The sequence below is a fragment of the Euprymna scolopes genome, chromosome 8 (genome assembly GCF_053919585.1).
Source record: "Euprymna scolopes isolate OS-2025 chromosome 8, ASM5391958v1, whole genome shotgun sequence".
Classification (NCBI taxonomy): Eukaryota; Metazoa; Mollusca; class Cephalopoda; order Sepiida; family Sepiolidae; genus Euprymna; species Euprymna scolopes.
Genome location: NC_136489.1, coordinates 144,740,369 through 144,761,463, shown reverse-complemented (window position 1 = coordinate 144,761,463; position 21,095 = coordinate 144,740,369). Strand labels below are relative to the sequence as shown.

Below are 21,095 nucleotides of genomic sequence, written 5' to 3'. Positions count from 1 at the left end.
TTTCATATTTCTGTGTGTGTATATATATATATATATATATATATATATATATATATATATATATATATATGCATTTAAAAAAAATATTTTTCTACTTTTTGTTTATTCAATTTTTTCTATAAAGTGACTTATAAAAAAAGTATTTTTCTTATATATATATTAATATCTATAAGGTATATATTAAAGTTATCATTTAAATAAAATAATGTAAGTATTACAAATTATTAAAAATAATTTTGTAACATTTAAATAATTGTGTAATATCACATAAAACTTAGTTATAATAGAGTTTTTTTTTTTTTTTTTTTTTTTTTTTTTACACAGTGGTCACCACTTATCAAGGCCCGGAAGCCACTCAGGGATAAGGGTTATTGCAAGTACATTACATTAGTGTGGAGATTTGATGAGGTGTTTACTTAAGGGGGAGGTTCATTAGGAATTTGTTAACGTTGGGCTTGAAGACATCCAAGTTGTAGTCAGGTGGGAAGCAGGCAGACGGAACAGAATTCCACAGGCGTGCAGTTCTAAGAAAGAAGCTTTGTTCATGGAATCCACGTTTTGATTTAGGCACAGATAAAGAGTGGGGGAAATTTTTCGCAGTGGATTCGGCTAGACGGGTGTTTTTCGTGAAAGATTGGCGAGGGGGGACCAGAGATTGGAGTTCAGACGAGCACCTGCCATGGAAATAACGATAAAACAAGGATAGGCTCGCAATGTCTCTTCTGTGGGAAAGAGGTTGCAAGGTAGAGAAAAGGGCACCCCCCGTTAAGCCACAAAGTCTATTTTGTACTCTATCAAGGCAGGATAGGCTGTTTTTAGTTGCTCCTGCCCATATATGGCAGCAGTATTTCATCCTTGGACGTACTTGGCTTTTATATAGATAGAGAATTGCATCAGTAGTGAGATATCTTCTGGAGTGGTAGAAGGATCCCACCATCTTTCCAGCAACCTTGGCAACAGACTTGATGTACGTGTTCCATTTCAGATCAGGAGTAAAGGTCAAACTCAGAAGCTTGTCAAAACACGGGGCCTCTCCCAAACGAGAGCCATCCCAATTGATGCCAGATGGGGATCAGAGCGTTGATGATGATGATGATGGAGTAAAAAATAGCAAATCGCTTTCTCATTTGTAAATGCTCTGTTTGGATTAAAAAATTGGATCAAGTAAAAAATAGATACCCTGTAGCAGACGACGATGGCTAGTGACAACCGGCGCACATTTAAATTGACACCGGTGATTCGACCTTGACATTGGCACAAGCACATGGCATTGGTTGTTTGTAAACGCATCAAATAGCAGACATAAGCGAATATTCGCAAGCTAGATTTTTTAAAAATATATTTACAAAACCTTTGAAGATTTAAAAGAAAGAATATATATTTACAAAACATTTTTTTTAAGTAAGTAACAAAACGAACGTATTTAAATAAAAGATATTTGTATTTTTAATAGAAAGGACGTCGATTTTTAATGTTTTGTAATTAATATAGCTAATTCTTTTTATTTATTTTTATTATAATTATAATTATTATTATTTTAAGTTTTATTAAAACATTCTGTAAATATATTAAAAACGCACTCGGAAAGACGTCCATTTATTTAAATATATTATTTTTGGATTTTTTTGTCATTTAATAAATTGATCACATGAGGGCATCATGAGATTAAATCAAAATGTAATATTTAAAAATATTATTTTAAAAATATATTAATTGTCGCTAAAGTTAATGTTTTAAAGCATAATTAAGTTAAATTGTACAAAAAAAAAAAAAACGCTGTACACAAAAAAAAATCAATCTTGGTCGCAAAAATCCGTGAAACAAACTGAAACAATCAAAAAATCCGAACAAGGCAGTTATTTTATATTTGTTTTTGCCATTAATAAGTTTGGCTTAAATGTATTTAGCTATTTATTTTATTATAATTATAATTATTATTATTCTAAGTTGTATTTAAAAAGTTCTGTAAATATATTAAAAACGCACTCAGAAAGGCACCCATTTATTTAAATATCTTTTATTTAAATATGTTCGTTTTGTTATTTACTTAAAAAAAATGTTTGGTAAATATATATTTTTTCTTTTAAATCTTCAAAGGTTTTGTAAATATATTTTTAAAAAATCTTGCTTGCGAATATTCGCTTATATCTGCTATTTGATGTGTTTACAAACAACCAATGCCATGTGCTTGTGCCAATGTCAAGGTCGAATCACTGGTGTCAATTGAAATGTGCGCCGGTTGTCACTAGTTGTTGTCATCAGCTACAAGGTATCTATTCTTTACTTGATCCAAATAATTATGTGAGAGAATACATGTCAAAGAAAATTTTTCAATCTCATGAAATCAATATACAAAGCTGTTGCTCTTATGCATGAAAATGAAATTAGAAAGTCTGGGCATCATACTAGTGTGTGTGTGTGTGTGTGTGTGTGTGTGTGTGTGTGTGTGTGTATGTATGTATGTATGTATGTATATATATATATATGAAAATAAACACACCAGGCAATAATTACTTTGACCATAAACAGTCTCATTCATGTCTGGAAATCAAATATTACATCTCTGTTCTTTCTTTTTATTACAGGCCTTCCATAATATATATGTAGATAAACGCGCATAAACACTTGCAAAATCACATACATACTGACACCCACTCATATGTAAATAAAAGATAAATTTATAGATATCTTTGTGTTTATATATGATATGTCCATGCCAGCATGCATGTAAAAAGCTTCAGAGGTAATCTGATATTAAAACTCATATCAACAAAACAGATATTAATATGTGTATACCCATATGAAACTATACATATAAAGGCGGGTACTACACAAACTTGTGGAAAAAATACAAACATGTGCATGCATTTCCTAATGTATATATAAATCATGTATGCACGTGAATATTGAATTTCACACATATTGTCACATTCAGTCTTTCTTGCAACTATGGCAATATGCATGTGACAATGATAATATAAAACTGGAATCTGCTGGTTGGTTCCTGGACCAGATATCAATAACATGGAGATTCTCCAATTTAAGAAACCAAGTATAGAGAACAGGAACAAAATAAAGAAGACATAACACAGAACAACCAAAAAAACTATTTACATCAAATAAGTGTAGAACAAGAAAACAAAATGGACGAGCTCGGTTATCTCTTCATGAGGTTAGACACAAGGTCAAGTGTGGCTTTGATGAAAGTGTTTCTGTTGAACGAACTGAATCATATTTCTTGGCATTTGTTTTCTTTAATGCTCATCTGCCTATGATAAAGAAAGACTAGTAAAGATATTTTCTCTTTATCTTCCCCCTCTTTGCTTTTACTCTTTTTTTTTTTTCATCAACCACAAAGATTATGTATTAAGCAAATTCTGGTGAAATCTTTGTCTTTGTAATTCTGTCAGAGCTAATATATATATATATATATATATATATATATATATATATACTAGCAAAAGCTTCAAAACAGCCTACAGAAAATGGACTCTGATTTATGAAAGTATGATAGGTTATGAAAAGGAAGGGTTGTAAAGAGATAGCTTTGAATTTGGGGGTATCAAAACCAAAGCAAAATATGATGAAAGTAAAAATAAAATAGATAAACCCTATAATTTATTATACCATACCTGTTCACACTGAAACACTTATCACAATATTCTGTGGATCTATATTACAAAACCTTGTTAAACTTTGTGACATATGTGCGAAAGAACACCCCATAATTTTATTATACCATATTTCTTCAAACTGAAACATAATTATCAAAGTATACTTACGCAGATAGATATGAAAAGTCTTTATTAAAGTTTGTGCCTATTTCCATTCTATGGAGGCCAGGCGTGAACGCAGACCCCACAATTTTATTATACCATCCCTATTTAAGTTAAAACATACTTATCAAAGTATTCTTATGTACATCTATATCAAAAACACTTGTAAATGTTTTTTTTAAATTTTTTATTTCCATACTTTGTGGACCATGCGCGAACGCAGACCCCACAATTTTTATGAACCACCGTTCTGCCAGATCAAACATACCTATTCCTGTGTCTCGATACATCTATCATTATATGTAATCAGTTTTTTAAAATAGTCAATCATATAGGAGCCTATTCGTAACCACACACACACACACACACACACATTCAGCTTTATATTATAGACTAGCTGGCATTGCCCGGGTGTTTGTAGGTGTGTGTGAAAAAAACCCGAAATGTGAAAAAAAAAAAAACAGGTGCCCGTGAAAAAAAAACGAAGCGTTGACGCGCAGTTGGAAAATAGTAAAGTGTGAAAAAAAAAAAAAAAACAGGTACGCGTTTTTGATTGACATGACTGCGATAGGTATTCAGCAGTTAGCATTTTGTGCGGGACAGTTTTTAATGAGGTCAATAAATCGGTTTGTTTGTTTTTAAAAATCCGCTCCCTGTTTATTAAGGGGAGCGTCTCATCTCGAAATGAAAGCTACCGTCTGATATGACGAAGTCGACATTGACCAAACGTTACTTAGCTCTCTAGAGACCACTGGCTTTCGGCCAGTAATTAGAGTCGAGTTTCGCTTTTTGTTTATACCGAAAACCGAATGTAACGTGTGTCGATGCGGGAAATGTCGAATAATTAACGTTTGAAAGTCAATAAAATTAAATAGACAGGTGAACTCCATGGTTAAGTGTGAGATATTACAATTTATAGATGATATAAAAAGTTTTAAGAAGTTGTGAAGCGAGCGAGCGCTTCTCTGAAAGAAGCCTTTTGTGGACATCAAGGAAAAGCATACATACATACATACATACATTTTCGCTTTTATATATATTATATATATATATATATATATATATATATATATATATATATATATATATATGCATGTATGTCATGTGTCCAATTGTGGTGGCATTTTATGGTGAGAAATTGAACGTGCAATGACAGGTACAAGTAGTTTTAATTTATTCATAACGTACATAGTTTCAGGGTGAAAATTAGGCAAGGGGAGAGTGTTCACAGAAAATGAGGTGCTATTTTCTCAACTCAGGAAAACTTTTCTTTTCCTTCCTCACACTCTGATTAAAAAAGATAAAATATGATGCACTCACCTCTGCTTGTTTGGTACAATTAATAAAATTTTTAAGTTTCTTAAAGTCTAATTTGCAAATACGCTCACAAATAAAGCCTCACTCATACACACATTCATAGAAATTTACAAGCAGCACACAAACACAATACAGGCCCCCAGAATCATACAACACTAAGCAGCACTTTTAAAAAATGTCAGAAAACGGGTTCAAAGTTTTGTAAGTTTGTAACCTGTGTATATCAGGAACTAATCGAGATATTTGGGGTCTATTTTAAAATTAAGTGTAACACATAAGCTGTCACATCATGTTGTGTGCATCTCAACGGTGATGATAGTTTGGATGGAATGATGATTATTGTGAAAATGGTGACAATCACATATGTTATTGCCTGTAAACATAATAAAGTTAAAGAAACAAGACAATTTTACTACATTGCTTCTTAGTTATTCTACACTGATGTTGGTGTCAATATAATCCATGAATGCATTGCCATCATCCAGATCATCAGATTCTTCACTGATAGCTGCACTTGTTGGTGATATTTGATTTTCTTCTATGTCTTGACGAAGAGCTTTTAGATCATCTAGAACACCACTAAAATAATAGGCATGTGCAAGGGGTACAAAGGCGAGCAGAGTCTCCACATTAGTCAGTTTGTCTTTTTTCAGCAGAGGTAATTGTTGGGTATTTAGGCAGCAATGGCACATTGTTGAGGCAGAAGTTGAAAGGTCAGTAATTTCCAGTTTATAGGAGAGCTTGGGAAACTCGAATACATAACCCGTTTTTGCTATATATGGCATTTGGTACTGTATTTAAAATATTGTTTTACTCTAGTCATGTTCACTCCAAACAAGGCATATTGCTACTTGACTGTAAGGGGCTACTACTAGTGATCATGTTTAGGGGAGTTGAGTGAGATGTCGGGTTTACATTATATTTAAACTTCTGCATGTTAGTACAGTAAAGGTAGCGGGTAACAGGGAGGGAAAAGAAATTAGTAGAGTAGAAGGCTTTTCGGAATCTAGGGTTCTCTATGGTGAAGAAGTGTGCTTTTGTTACTGAAGGGGTTTGTTGGAGGTATGTATGTTGAGTGGGTACAAGTGTGATGAGTTCATCAGAGCACATTCTATTAAAATATTGTAAAACAGGCAGAGGGATGCAACTTTATGGTGATGGGACAGGAGTTGGAGCTTAGTTGACAATGCAAGCCCTATTAGATTTTACTCTTTTTTGGGTCCTGTTTAAGAGGGAGTGACTAGTGGTAGATGTATCAGCCCAGATGTGGCAACAATACTCCATGCATGAGTGAATAGTGGCTTTGTAGAGATACAGGATACTCTCGGGTATGAGTAGAATCTGGAGACCTCAATTATACTAAAGTGATATAGATTCATGTGTGCAATAACAAATACTATAGGTGGATATACCTTGGTAATTAAAAATGAAATCATAAAAAATTGAAGCTTTAGATATTTTATTCAGCAAGTTTCCTCTCTCATTGAACCTAATAATTTCTAACTTCTCATCAAAACATAAATAGCATTACTATTGGAATTTTCTTGTGTGCAAGTAAGATCGAGAAATATGTAGATAATGTGTTTTAAATTTCTTGTATGTAGAGGAAAAATTTTGGTTGTAAATTTATTTTGTAAAAATGCTGACTGCATAAAAATAAATCTGAAAATAAAAATAACTACAAATATTAAACAAGTGAATTTGTCACACTTAATCTAAATAAGGAATATACCATACGTGAAAGAAAATGTCAATCCTATACATGTACATACACTATCAACTCACTCACCATCAGTAATTAACCATATTCTATCATCTATGAAAAGTACAATTATATAAAATATTCACTAAAAATACATGTAAATTAGGCTATAACTGTAGCAAAAATTTGGAAAAATTATTAAAGAACAAGAAAAAAATATCACAATAAAATAATATACATTATTATTGTTATATTTCTTTTGTTCCATACAAAACATTTGTGATATTGAACATAAAAAGAGCAGCAGCAGCCATCTAGTCTTTTGATGTTTTTAAATTAAATATTTCTGTGTTTCTATTTAAAATTTTCAGGTGATGTACGAAATGATATCTATATAACATTGATGCAAGGTGAATTCAACAAAGGCTCTAAAAGTTCTGAAAAAAATGTTGAAGTCACTATTCAAGTGTGCAATCAAAATGGAGATACATTGCAGGTAAGAATTCATTAGAGGAGTTTTCAAACACAAATCATTAGCTCTTATTTTTTAAATTTTTAATTAAACAGAAAATGTTGATATTATGAACTCCAAGAAAACTATTTACAGCATTTTCCTCGATCCGGACAAATATAATATCCATGTAGGTTGATGAGTACTGTATCTGACTATAATCTTAGTATTGGCATTGTTGACATCATATGACTAAAACTGGATTGAAGTAAATAGTGAAGATTATGTTTGCTTAACAAGTTGGCACCCATCATATGTGCCTAAAACCTATTTCTCCACTGGGTTTGTTTTAGATTTTACTAGTGAACATTCTTTCGATCAATGGCTAACTAGCATATGTATATATGTATGTGAAACCTAAGAAAACAGAACTGCCCCTTTCTTAATATAGACAAATTTTATTTCACACAAAAACATTTCAGTACCAGTATAGAAAGATTAGAAATTCATAAAACCATTTACATTAAAACAAGATGCCCGACAATTAATAGCAGTAATTACAAAAGTAGTCACACAATTTTAAAGTGTCAAGTGTTGCGATTAACATTAACAAATTCTTAGCTCTCGATTTAGTTATTTATCTATTTCTGTATCTATCATCTTGATCTATCTATCTATCTAACTGGAGAAATGGACGGGAGATGAATGTGGAGAATGTTGAAAATCTGTAAAAATATAGTTAAATCATATCATAGACAAGTTTACCAGAAGTATCTGGTCAGCTGACGGAAGTACGTGTATGTTACGTCGTTCTAGTTAGCTGATAAGAATAATTGGAGTTGGAATTTGGATGTTGAGCAGAGCGAACGGTTTAACAGGTCGCTTCCCTTTTCACCAGTGAGGGAGCTGACGTGTCTTAAAATGGAGACCTAGAATTTACCATGCAAGCAAAGATATTCAGTTTCCATTCTTCTGTTATCGATACCCAGAAAGTGAATAAAAACTTTATAAAACCAACCAGCGTTCTTGGAAGTGAATCAATATTTGTCCAAACAGGCCCACACCCCCAATGAGATTAATTCTAGGTGGACAAGATCAACGACGCATAAAACTAAGGTATGTCCAGAATACATGTATGACATCCCCCCCCCCCCCCCGCACATGAACATTTAGACGATTATAGCATCAGAACATAAATAGACAGCAACAACATAACTTAGGGTTCAGATAGTGAAGAATCACAAATAGACATTTAGTGTCACATATACACGTAATGATGAACCCTATGTTCCAATTACACATATCAACATATGGTACTATGGTACACCTTACACAACAAACCCCCTTTTTGTTACGCCATTACACAATACAACATCCCGTCACTATAGATGCTCATTTTAGTCAAAGTGATTATATATTTAAAAGCTAAACAATGAAATACATAGTTGTAAAGACATTCAGATTAATCAAATCGAAAGTATTTGTGAAAAATGAAAGAAAACAAAAGGGGAGAAATAAACCCACAGATCTTATATACATTAATGTGATTGAAATACTACATATACTATTAAAAAATTGCAAAATAAAGTCTTCACAAAAAATCAAACTTATTTATTTCTCTAAGAACACAGAATTATAGCACACACACATATATATATCTACTATATAAAATTAAGTCAGTTAGGTTTTCAAAGTTTGTCATCAATAGATTTCATTCTACAAAATCAATACTTTATTCTAACTAGCCAATCAATTCATATTTAGGGGAGTTAAGTAAGATGTCTAAGTAGTAATCTGTTGCTGTTTGCAATTAAAATCTGAAATTTATATTGATTTCATTTATTACATTTTCTACCCAGACTGTTAAATCTTTAAATAAGATATTTTCAAAATTCACCATTAATTTTGATCAAATAATTAGCAGGTATGCCTATCCAGTGAAATTATTCTGTTTGTTCCAATTGTAAATGGTGTCATAATTCACTTGGTAGATCTTCAATATCATTAATGAGTTTAAAAAAAAAAACTTTTTTTTTTTTTTTTTTTTTACTTCTGTAGGAAAACTATTATTTTTTTAATTTTAATAATTAATCTAATACGATTTTATAATAATGTTTTCTTTATTTCATTTTTACATTCATGTTGATTTGTTTTCTGTGAAAAACCAATTTCTATTGCCAAATAAACCAAGTAGAATTGTAATATCTATATTTTCAAAGTAAGAATTGATTTCTAACTTCGAAAATGGAGATATTACAATTACTTTACTACAGAGTGGAATAACAAAATTGTCGCCCTAGAAAAGACGACATGATTCCATTCCCATTTGGTGAAAACCGGTTTTCTTTTTTTATTGCAGACCATCTACTGGTTGGCCAGTTGCGTACAAATCCCAAGAGCGATAGGAGCCATCTATCATGTCTGAAAGTGACACAATGTTCAATGAGCGAGATATGAGGTGTGCCGCTGTACAAATTCAAGCTTTCTACCGACCCAAGTCATGACAACAGGACCATTGCCAGCACCCTCAAAATGCAAATCCGGATGGTTCAACGCTTGAGGGCACAGCTCAACGCATCGGATGACCCACGGTTATGGTTTTTGGAGTGGTTTCGCGTGAGGGTCGCATCATGCCACCTCACATCTTCAAAGTCAACTTGAAAGTTAACACCAAAGTGTACCTGGGTGTGCTGAAGAGTGTGGTGATCCGTTGGTGGAATCAGGTGACTGCTGGCAGATCTTGGGTGTGGCAGCAGGATTCAGCACTGGCATACAAGTTTAAAGAGACGCAGGCTTGGCTTCAGAAGGAGTGCTACGACTTTGCTCCGAGTAATGGAGATAAAGGTGGAAATGTAGAACGTTTATAGGGAAAGAAAGAAAGCCAGTGTAGTGGACAATTTGAGGTGGATGGTGAGGTGACCAGATCTGTAGACCCAGTTTTTATACATGAAATTTTAATGTCATTTTAAGTTGCTTTGACTTATTGGATACATGATCTGATCAGTAAGTTTTCTGTTTATTTCAAAAAGTCTACTGTTTGTGTTAAATGCAATTTCAGAGGCCAGAATTTGAGTAATTGAATTATAGTTTAATAACAATTTGGATAAATTAAAAACAGCTACTGGATGATACTAGGTATTGACATGTAGTGTGTGTATATGAGGTGCCTTCAATAAGTTTCCAGACTATTTTCGTATAAGCACTTTTATTAATATCACACACATAAAACTCTGGTCCTTTTTGGAGTAATCTCCTCTGACTGCAAAGCACTTATTGTACCATTCCAACAACTTCTGAAAGGCCCCATGGAAGTTCTCTTGAGTGAGCATGTCAATGACTTTTGCCACAGCCTCTTTCATCTCCTCGATTATCTTATAACAATAGCCTCTAAGTTTTTCCTTGAGCAAAGGTCACAGGTAGCAAGGTCTGGACTATAGGGAGAGTGAGGATGCCAATCTTTAGTCAAACAGTCTGTGACAAGGATGGAGTTGTGGACTGGTGCATTCATGCAAATCTTCTACATCTTCAATTCCTCATGAATGAGTTTATGTACAGTTCCACACTGACATCAAACTTGCACTTATTGTCTTTATAGATACATGATGGTTCTTATCCATGAAATTCTTTATTTGGCCAATCAACTATAGTGTTCTTTCTAATTTCTCCCACACATCTTATCATCCCTCACAGACTTCTTGCCTTCCTTGAATATCTTATGCCATTCAAAAACTGATGCTTGATTCATGCAAGATGATCCAAAAGCAGTCTGAAGCATTCCATACATTTGTGGCATTTTTTCCGAATTTAAAACACAATTTTATTGCATATCATTCTTTTAAAGTGCCCTCAGATTCTATTTTTGAAATTCACCAGCTGTGACAATCAGGCTTTAGTAGGGTGTATTCCAATTCCTCCTGTAGCAGTTCATTTGAACCTGAAATCATAAAGATCTCATAAGATGTATAGCAATAACATACTGGATTTTGAAGGATCTATGACAATTTTATATACCTATATATGTCTGGAAACTTATTTTAGGCACCTTGTGTATGTGTGTGTGTATATATATATATATATATATATATATATATATATATATATATATAAAATGAGGTAATCTGATGGCCACAAGTATGAGTTGATCTGACAAGAAGCAGAGAAATTTTAGAAATGCTTACCTGTTTATTAGAATACACTGAAATGGAAATAATTTGATTCATAATTTGATATAATTAAAGACTCATTTTTATTGCAGCTTCCATTATAAATGAACTAATCAACAATATTTTCCTGTTATTTTTGTTTTTTGTATATCTTTTCTGTTTTTCTTTTTTTTAAATTTAGAATGTAATTAGTGAAGGTGCTGGTGGAGAAATGATGAGTGAATACAGATCCTGCATTTATTACCATGAAGATAGACCAAAGTGGTTTGAGACAGTAAAGGTATTCCATCATATAGTATTTCATTTTTAATATTATTTTACAGGGGTGGAAAAGAAATGTAATCTAATTAAAAAAAAAAATTGTTTTTAAGTAAAAGGAATAATATTCTGAATTATTTTCTCTTTTTAATTGTTTTCCTTTTCTATACACTCTATTTAAAGTTAAGAAAAAATGTTTTTCAGAAAACCAAATATATACATACGTACAATGAAAACCTATTTTAATGCATTCATTTATAGTTTTGTAACAGTTGATTTTAAGTAGAAAAGATATCTATTTAATTAATAATAATAGCATTTTGTATGTATGAAAACAAGCACACTCTAAAGAGATGAATGTATATTGTTATATTTATTTTATATAGGTTTTAATTTTGAAATAAGTTAACCGTGAATTTTAACATAAATCATGAGTAAAAGTTAAAATCCACTCATGAATTTTGTAATTCAATTTGATTGGAATTTAATGGATGGCTTCAAAACAGAATATGTATATTTTGAAGAATAAACAACAGTAATTGGCATGGCCCAGACTGATGCCTATGTCTTTGGTATGTTTGGGTAACAAATCTGTTACTATGTTTGACTGATTACTATGTTGTCAGTTTTCATAAATCAAAGTAATACTTTATAAATGGATTCACCATTATTGGTTGGTGTACATGTTCATTGCTGTACACTCACAAGAGATGGTAAATTTAGCATAGATATTAAGTTCACGTAATAATGTCATTTTTTTTTTTTTTTACACGGTGGTCACTTATCAAGGCCTGGAAGCCACTCAGGGATAAGGGTTATTGCAAGTACAGTACGTTAGTGTGGAGATTTATTGAAGTGTTTACTTAAGGGGTTGGTTCATTAGGAATTTGTTTATGTTGGACTTGAAGACATTATTCTCTCTTGTCTTATGAAATATTTTTAATATATATAAACTTTAACAAAATCATCCATTGACTTTATTTTTTAATCTTTGTATTATTTTTAATTCCATACATTTAACCTTTTTAAGTTAACAGTTAAGTGAAACAGATGTTAAATCAAGATAATGATTTTTTCCAGAGTTCTAGGTTCTACTTTGAATTGACAATAACAAGAATTGCTTAGGTGTTTTTATTTACAACTCCTTCCATTTTTTTTTTTTATCAATAAGATATTTTCATAATCACTCAAACTTTAAACTCCTCGGCCTAGCATTCACAGGGAACATGAACTGAAATAGATACATTGAGAGCATTGCCAAGGCTGCTGTGAAGAAGGTGGACTCTCTCTACCGTGCTAGAAAGCTACTTGAAAGTATCCTGTACCTCTGTAAGGCCACCATTCGCCTATGTATGGAGTACTGTTGTCACATTTGAGCTGGTGCATCTGCTACTTGTCTCTCACTCCTGGACAAGGTTCAAAAAAGAGTCGCCAACCTGATAGGTCCTGAACTGTCATCTAGGCTTCAGCCTTTGTCCCATCGACGAAATGTTGCATCCCTCTGCCTGTACTACAAGTACTTTAATGATGAATGCTCTGACGAACTACAAGCACTTGTGCCCCCTTGACATAAAATATCCTGACAAACCTAACAAACAGCTAAATCCCACTCCTACTCAGTAGAGATCCCTGGGTGTAGGAAGGCATTCTACTCCAATAGTTTCTTCCCCAGAACTGTTAAACTTTGGAACTCCCTTCCGGGATTCTGCTTTCCCAAGTCTACTGACATGCAGAAGTTCAAGTGTAATGTGAACAAACATCTTTCTACTCATCTCCCTTCATAATGCCCCTGCAACTTATGTTCCTGATAGTAGCACCCTACTTCAAAGTAGCACTGTGCCTTGTTTTGGGGTGAAAATTGAATTAAAAAAAATAATAATAATAAAAAATAATAATAAAACTGTAACAACTAAGCTCTATTAGTGTTAATATGATTGAAAATTATCAAGTTCTTGAATAAGAAATTTCTAATTATTTAAACAAAATGTCACCATTTCCATCTTTTCATCTTGCAAATACAAATACAAAGATTGTGAAAGCATTCTGTCAGTTCTTGAAAAAATTTACTGTCCAAGCACAAAATAAATTCTCTTTAGAAAAGGAAGAATTATGTGATTATAATTAAAGTCAGCACATTATGATGTTGAAAGGGATGTGTATACTTTACTTCAAACTAGTCTGTATACTTACATTTTGTTTGGTTATTTTGATGTCACTTTCATGCTATGAAACTTTTCTGGCAAGACTAAATGTTCACATTCCTATTTCTGGCACAACAGTGAAATCTTTATAAACTTTGGCCTTCATATCTGTACCCATTCTATGTTTGTTTTTTAGATGAAGATTGGTAATTTATATTATTTAATTTACTATTCTCATCTTGGTTGTGATATTCTCAACATTTCAACCAATTTAATCTCCAACCTTTTCCAGTTGTATTTTTTCTAACCTAGGAACCTGTATGATATTTCAAACTTTACTTTTTATTTAACCCATTTGGCTAGATTCTGTCAGTCATGACTTAATATAAGTTCTAATTGACGTTATTCTTCATTATTATCACTTGTAATAAAACTTGAAGGTTCAACCTCTGGAAGTGATTGCTAATCAATGCCATTAACTATTATCAGTCTGTGAACAATTTTAATATGAATTTTGAGAAACTTAAAGCTAGTCTGGTGTAGATGTGTAGTATTATTACTTATCAAATATAATGCTCTTTCAGTCGCATGTTTTTACTAGGCTGGAAAATTATATAATTGAAAAAGAACTACAGATAATATGCATTTGAAACAAAATAAATTGTTTTAAACTATTAAAATAATTTCCAATGCTATTGATAATGTTTACTTATTCATTTATTTTTATTATCGCTTATGTTTGAATTTATGTTTGGAAACATGATATAAATCATAAATTTATTATGACATCATGCCAAAGCTATTTTGTTAAAGTTTTTTAAGCTGTATTTATTTAAAAAGTCTGACTAGGTTGAACCTCAGATTGAAGATTCCGAGGTTTGATTTTAATTTCTACTGAAAGCATTTGCTTTATTTGTTGGAAATTTATTTACCATTAATGTAATATTTTCTATTTTTAGAAGTAATATTTCTAATATTTCAGTTGAAACAATATATTATGTTTAAAGAATGTGTGACTGATGGAGAAAATATACAAGACAGAATTACTCTTAAAATGTTTTTACATTAACCGACATGTGAAGATAACAATTGAAATGAATTATTCCTTGCCCTTTTGCCTACCAGCAAAATGTAGTATCAGAACAGATACTACACTCCATCTATTTTTGTCCTCTCAATAAAGAAGAAATTCTTTGAGACTGAATCAATTTTAATTTTTGTTCCAGTTCAGTGTGCCCCTTTTGGGGAGCTGTATTTTCCTCACATTAAAAACTGACTTTGTGGGAAGGCAAGTAAGGAGGACCAAAAAGTAATTTGGATTATACAAATTATTAATCCTCATCTAAAAAATTCTAAAACATTACATATATTTAAGCCAAACAATAAATATAGCAATTTTTTAAGATAATATTAAAAAAAAAAGAAGTTAAGTAAAATGTTAGACATATACTTTCTACTAAAAAATCTTACATATAATGTATCAAAAATAACTTTGTTGAAAGAATTCTAGCATTGTGTAATATTTGTTTGAATTTTTATATCCTGTTTGGTAGTGATGAATATATCTATAACTTTGTTTTTCAATTTTTCTCTTCAAGACTTATTAAAGTTATTAAATCATAGGATATTTTCTTTTAAAAATACACTGATGTTTAATCATATTCAAATGTATAGAATTGAACAATTTTCTATATGTGATGTTCTTTTAGTTTTTTTTTTATCTTGAATTTGAAAGGAATTTTATAAACAAATTTTTTGGGCCAAATGCAAGTAAAAAAAATCAAGTAATTTACGTTAAATTTATAGAAAACTGAATCTCCTTCAATTTATATTGAACCAGTAATTTTTTTTCAAATTCGTTTGTGTAATATAAAACTTTGGCACTTGACTGATAGTATATCCCCTAAATATTCTGATGACATATCCGCTAAATATTCACAAGTTGGTTAAAAAAAAAAAAAACTCTGAAAACTAAAAAGCACTTGTTATGACTACTTTTCAACCAAAGTTAATATTTTTTTTATTTTTAAAATTGTTATCTAATGGAGAATCAGAATGGGATGTGACTTTGCATCAAATTTTGTAATAATTTGATTAAAATTAAAAAAAAAATATCCATTCCCATTCCTTTTTAGATTCATTAAAGTTTCATTTTGACACCAATATTCCCATCATTGGTTAAGTATATCTCAAGTTCTAAAATGGTGACATATATAAGCAAAAAATTGTTCGAAATTACATATGAACTCATACAGAAAGCACACCCACACACACTCTTTTCTGGTAGATTATTTCTATTTTAAAGAAGCCTTTATCTCTTTTAATGGGTGTTGTAAAATCTTTGTCATGATTATTATGATCATTAACAGATAATTCTATCATGGTGGCAGTCTTAAAATCCACAGGTGAGTGTTCTGTATTTCTCAACCCAGACACACTGGTTCTCCTCAACCCTTAGTTCTCTGCACTGTTTTTTTTTATTCAAACATTGCTTATTGATTTTTTGTATCCATCATTCTTTTACCTTCAACCTTCCAATCAAACATGACTATAAGTATAAAACCCACTTTTGCTGTAACCTATTTTGTAAGTATTCACAAATTAAGAACATCTTATTCTGTTGATAATGTTTGCAAAGGGAGTGAAATATTGACAGTACCTGATCTATTGTATAAAAAATTCTCTTGCTAAATACTTCAAATCTGTTAATGATTGGGAACTGTTTTTTCATTCTTGATTCTATGAAATATATTGGAAACGAAGTGTTAAGTAACAAAAATGAAATTGTTGGTTAGAAATATAAGTTATTTTCTAACCATGGTTTAAGTCATTGAAAATTAATTGGAGAAAAGATGAGTAAACTGACAGGATGCAAACTTGTGTCAACAAAAGAGCTGTTCTAAAACAATTTACTGTCTGAGCAACACAATATTATGGTTGAAAGAAGATTAAACAAGCATTAACCCTATTTTTTTTTGTATCTGAAATGCATTATAATATTATGATAATAATAATAATAATATAATGGATTATAATATAATAATAATAATAATAATGATAATAATATAATGGATTATAATATTATGATAATAATAATAATATAATGGATTATAATATAATAATAATATAATGGATTATAATGTACTCGATATAATAACTGTTATAATAAAGCATGTATGAAAAACACAACTTCCTGTTAAGAACATTTCATTATGATTATACTATAGCTGAGTGAATCAATATTTTTTACTAAAAGCCTTTTCTTACACACTTTAGTGACGAAAAATACATGCTAAAATATTTAGTTCTGGGATTAAGTTATGTTTGAAAATAATTCCATTTCAATTTTTTTAATTAGTCAGAATTTATAATTAATTAAACAAATCCTGCATTTCTTGATTAATTATTTCTCCTGCCCTCTTTCACTTTATGCTCATTCACTCACTCTTTAATATTTTTAATACATCTGAGTATTTACAGAAAGAGTGACTCCATTTTTGAGCATTGCTTTATTTTGCGATATAATTTACATAGTGTGGTAAATTAAATATGTAAATTAAATAACAAAATCATAAGTGTCCTTGCATTTATATTATTTGTAAGGATTATCTACAAGTATGACTTTTTTAATTATGCAAGAAAAATGTCTTAAGAGATATGTCAGTTTATGATTGTTTAAATGAAATCAAAGTGGAATATGTAGTGGTTGTGACCCTATAGGTCACTGAATACTAATATATATTCCTGAAATATACTTAACACACAAAAAGTTAACACATTTTACCTAAGGTAATTCAGTTTGAAAATTGTTACTTTGCATTCAATGTCGATAGTTCTTTTAAGCAGATGTATTATTTGGGCTAGCAACTTTCTTACTACTCTACCAAACCTATTAAAATAAAAGAATGGCTGCATACAACTGTGAGTCTCATCTTACAACTTTGCTTGCTAGATTGCAGTTTCACAGTTGAACAATGATACTTAGTTTTATGTAGTGCTATCCTTGTGAACCAAGTAATGAAGAGCCATCAAGTAAGAGTCTGGGTTTTTGATGATATGAATATCAGAGGTGCAGAAGTGGAGTGCTCATTGTGACGAGTGATACTCTAAATGTTTGAAATTGTATTGAGGAAATTTTCACAATGATATGAGATACAATGGCTGATACTTGCTGCTTATAATATATAGAAACACTTTTGCCAATATAATAGCTGAAAAAAGTTATATATATATTATATAGTTCTGAAAATTTTTTTAACCTTTAGAACTATTTAAAAAAAAATTGTCCTTCATTGGGAAATTATTTTGCCAATACGGTCCTGGATATAACCTAAAACTATATCTGATGCGGGCCTTGGGGAATGTGGAGCCATGCTTTAATTGCCATTGCTCCCAGGTCCACTTTGACCCGGAGTGGTAGTACCTGTTAGGGTCCCAACTATGGGTTAAATAGAATCTGACTTAAAAAAAAATATACTCCATTAAAAATTGTTCCTCAAAATAACTAGATTCAGCATTAAATAACCTGAAAAAGGTTGATATGCCGTAAAACAAACACAACCAACTATTTTGCCAATAAGTCAGTTATTTCCTACTATCGCTAAATCAGTTTGCTTCCACAAATTCACAATAGTCCAAGTGTTAATTCATGGATCATCAGTTGTTTACTATGAAACACTGTTTTGGGGATTTATATAACATCCCTAATGAGCCTTATATATACTCCTTTTATTCTGCTCTCGCTGTTAGGTATTAATATACATTCATATTTTTCATGTATAGGATTCGTTCCTACAATAATTAACTAATCATTATCAATTTTGGAGCAGAGCTGTTCGGCATAAAGGTTAATGTGAACTATATTTAGTTTAATTTAGTTATATATAAAGATGTCGTACAGTGATGGAAATTTTTTTTGTGGAAATTTAGATACCTCCAATCATTTTGAAATGTTAACAAGTGCTATTAGACATTAATTAATAAATATTCTTCAAATTCCAGCATGTCTGGGGGTTTAAAGGCGTCTTAGGTGTCTAATATATGAACATAAGCTCCCATTTAAAAATTTTAATATTTCATATTAATATATTAATGTTCAAAGAAGCATATCATCAACCGGAGAAATAAATTTTCACCCCAACATTAATTTAAAATCATGAAATATTAGAGTAAAAAATTAAGTTTGATATATATAGAAACAGTTTTGCCAATATAGTAGCTGAAACAAGTTAATAAAACTATTATATTAGTAAATTATTCTGTATTTAAAACAAAACAAAAAAACACATCAGTTCCCCAGATTGTTTGAGAATGCGATTTGTTGTCTACCACTTTTGTATTTAAATCTTTTTGTAATTACAACTTAACAACAAAACCTTTTATGTTGTAATTTTGTTTTGTTAACCATTATCAAATTTTGACTGATGTATTATAACTTTATTGTTGTGTTTGGGACGCTATTGCATAAGATAATTGAATATTTTTTTTTTATTATTTCTTTACATTTTTTTAGATATAGTTCTTGTCATTTAGTAAAAATAGAAATGTGAGGTTTTTAAGGAAAAATACAGTTATGAGTTTACTTTTCATTTTAAAATTCAAGTAATTGTCTTGGTCATTAAAAAATATTTTAAAATTGACAATTGCCATGACTCTTTGGCTAGGATCAAATTGTAGTATCTGTTGTGATGCTACAATTCATCTTTTCTGTTTTCTTTCAGTAAAGGAGAAATCCTCCTTGATTGCAGTAATTTTAATTTTTGTTCCAATCCAGACTGCTACTTTTAGGATGCTGAATGTTCTAAATTTTGTGCCAATCAATAATAAAAATTTTCCCAAATGATAACATTATTCTTTGGTTTTCATTATTCTGTATAATATTGTTTTATTTTAGATACAAATTTTTAGGATGAAAATAGCCATCTTGACATATTGGAGACAATAAAGGATACTAATACTTATTGATGAGCATATGCTGAGAAAATTGTTTTGACCAAATGAGTGTTCAGATGAATAGCTTGAAAATGCTATTCAAGGATTCGGGACCTCTGCCAATTGATTGTATTAAACCTATTCAGGAATCCAGATTGAGCCATCAGATTTATCCCCAAAGATTCTAGCCCATAATTTGACTGTTTTACCTTGGGAGCAATGTGCAGTATCTGTTCTGGTACTGCACTTTATATTTCTTATCATTACTCAGTTAGGGAGAGGTCCTTCTAGGCTGAAGAATTTTTTTTAGTTTGTCTTAATCTAGAGAGCTTTTTTAGGGGAGCTGGATTTTATCCATATCAAAAACTGACCTTGTGTCTAACTTTCCTCACATGTGAAAGCAAGTAAATAGGGACTCCTGCACCATGATGTTGACATCATAAACATTGTTGGAATTCATCTCTAAAATAAACCGTTTTATATGAAAAAACATCCCGATCTTCATGAAGAAAACACGTTAAACACAATTTTGTTTTTGTTTTCATCTAAATAAGATTTAAGATGATTTACTATAAGAATATGCAAAAATATTATAATCTAAGCACCTGAATTTCAAATAATTCCAACTTTTTATATCACTCTATAGATTTGCGTAGCAAAATTAATAAAAAACAAAATTTAATGATAGTTTAAAATTAAGTATGGAGGCCTAAAGGGGACTAAACTATATTTAGCCATGCATTTTAAACATTTGATTTGATGATTAAGTGAAAGGATTCAATTCTTTTTTCATAAGCGATATATATTTGTTGCCTACATATCTCCGAAGTAAGGACATGATGAGGCTGGCCAATACCAGATGGGTGACCATTTTGGGAATGCTAGGCGTGGTATGGGCTGAAAACAACTCCTGCATCTTCTATCAGGGTTGGTCCACCATAGGTGAATAAACAAGAAATTGTCAAAAGAAATTATCATATTTTTAGCAAAATGCACAGTTATCGATATTTTTTTTTTTTCTTTTTTCGTATTGATTCTTCAAAGCATTTCCTATTTAATGGTATATTAGCAATATTGGGCTCACTAAAAAAAAATTATAAATTTATTTTTCAAAGATTCAAAAGTAGTATTTTTCGCAAAAATAATGAAAATATAGAAATTATTTGCTAATCTGAAAGATAATCTATATATTAAAACAATAGCATGTGTTCTTTTGTGTGTCACGTTTTCCGGCAAATTTCATTGGTTGAGATTTAAGAGCCCACACGCTATCATATTAATATATAGATTATACTAAATGTGAGTGTCTAATAAGATCCCAGGCTTAATCTCCTTCTTTTTGAATGGAGGGAGGGG

The 21,095-nt window shown here is 30.9% G+C and overlaps 1 protein-coding gene across 1 annotated transcript in view; it reads left to right on the top strand.

The window, feature by feature from the left end:
- LOC145283810 (dedicator of cytokinesis protein 1-like) overlaps nt 1–21,095 on the top strand; it is a 346,462-nt gene that overhangs the window by 203,858 nt on the left and 121,509 nt on the right. Inside the window, exons 16-17 of the mRNA XM_080132895.1 lie at nt 7,167–7,291; nt 11,591–11,689. Coding sequence (XP_079989021.1) covers nt 7,167–7,291; nt 11,591–11,689 — 224 coding nt within the window. The remainder of the gene's footprint in view (nt 1–7,166; nt 7,292–11,590; nt 11,690–21,095) is intronic.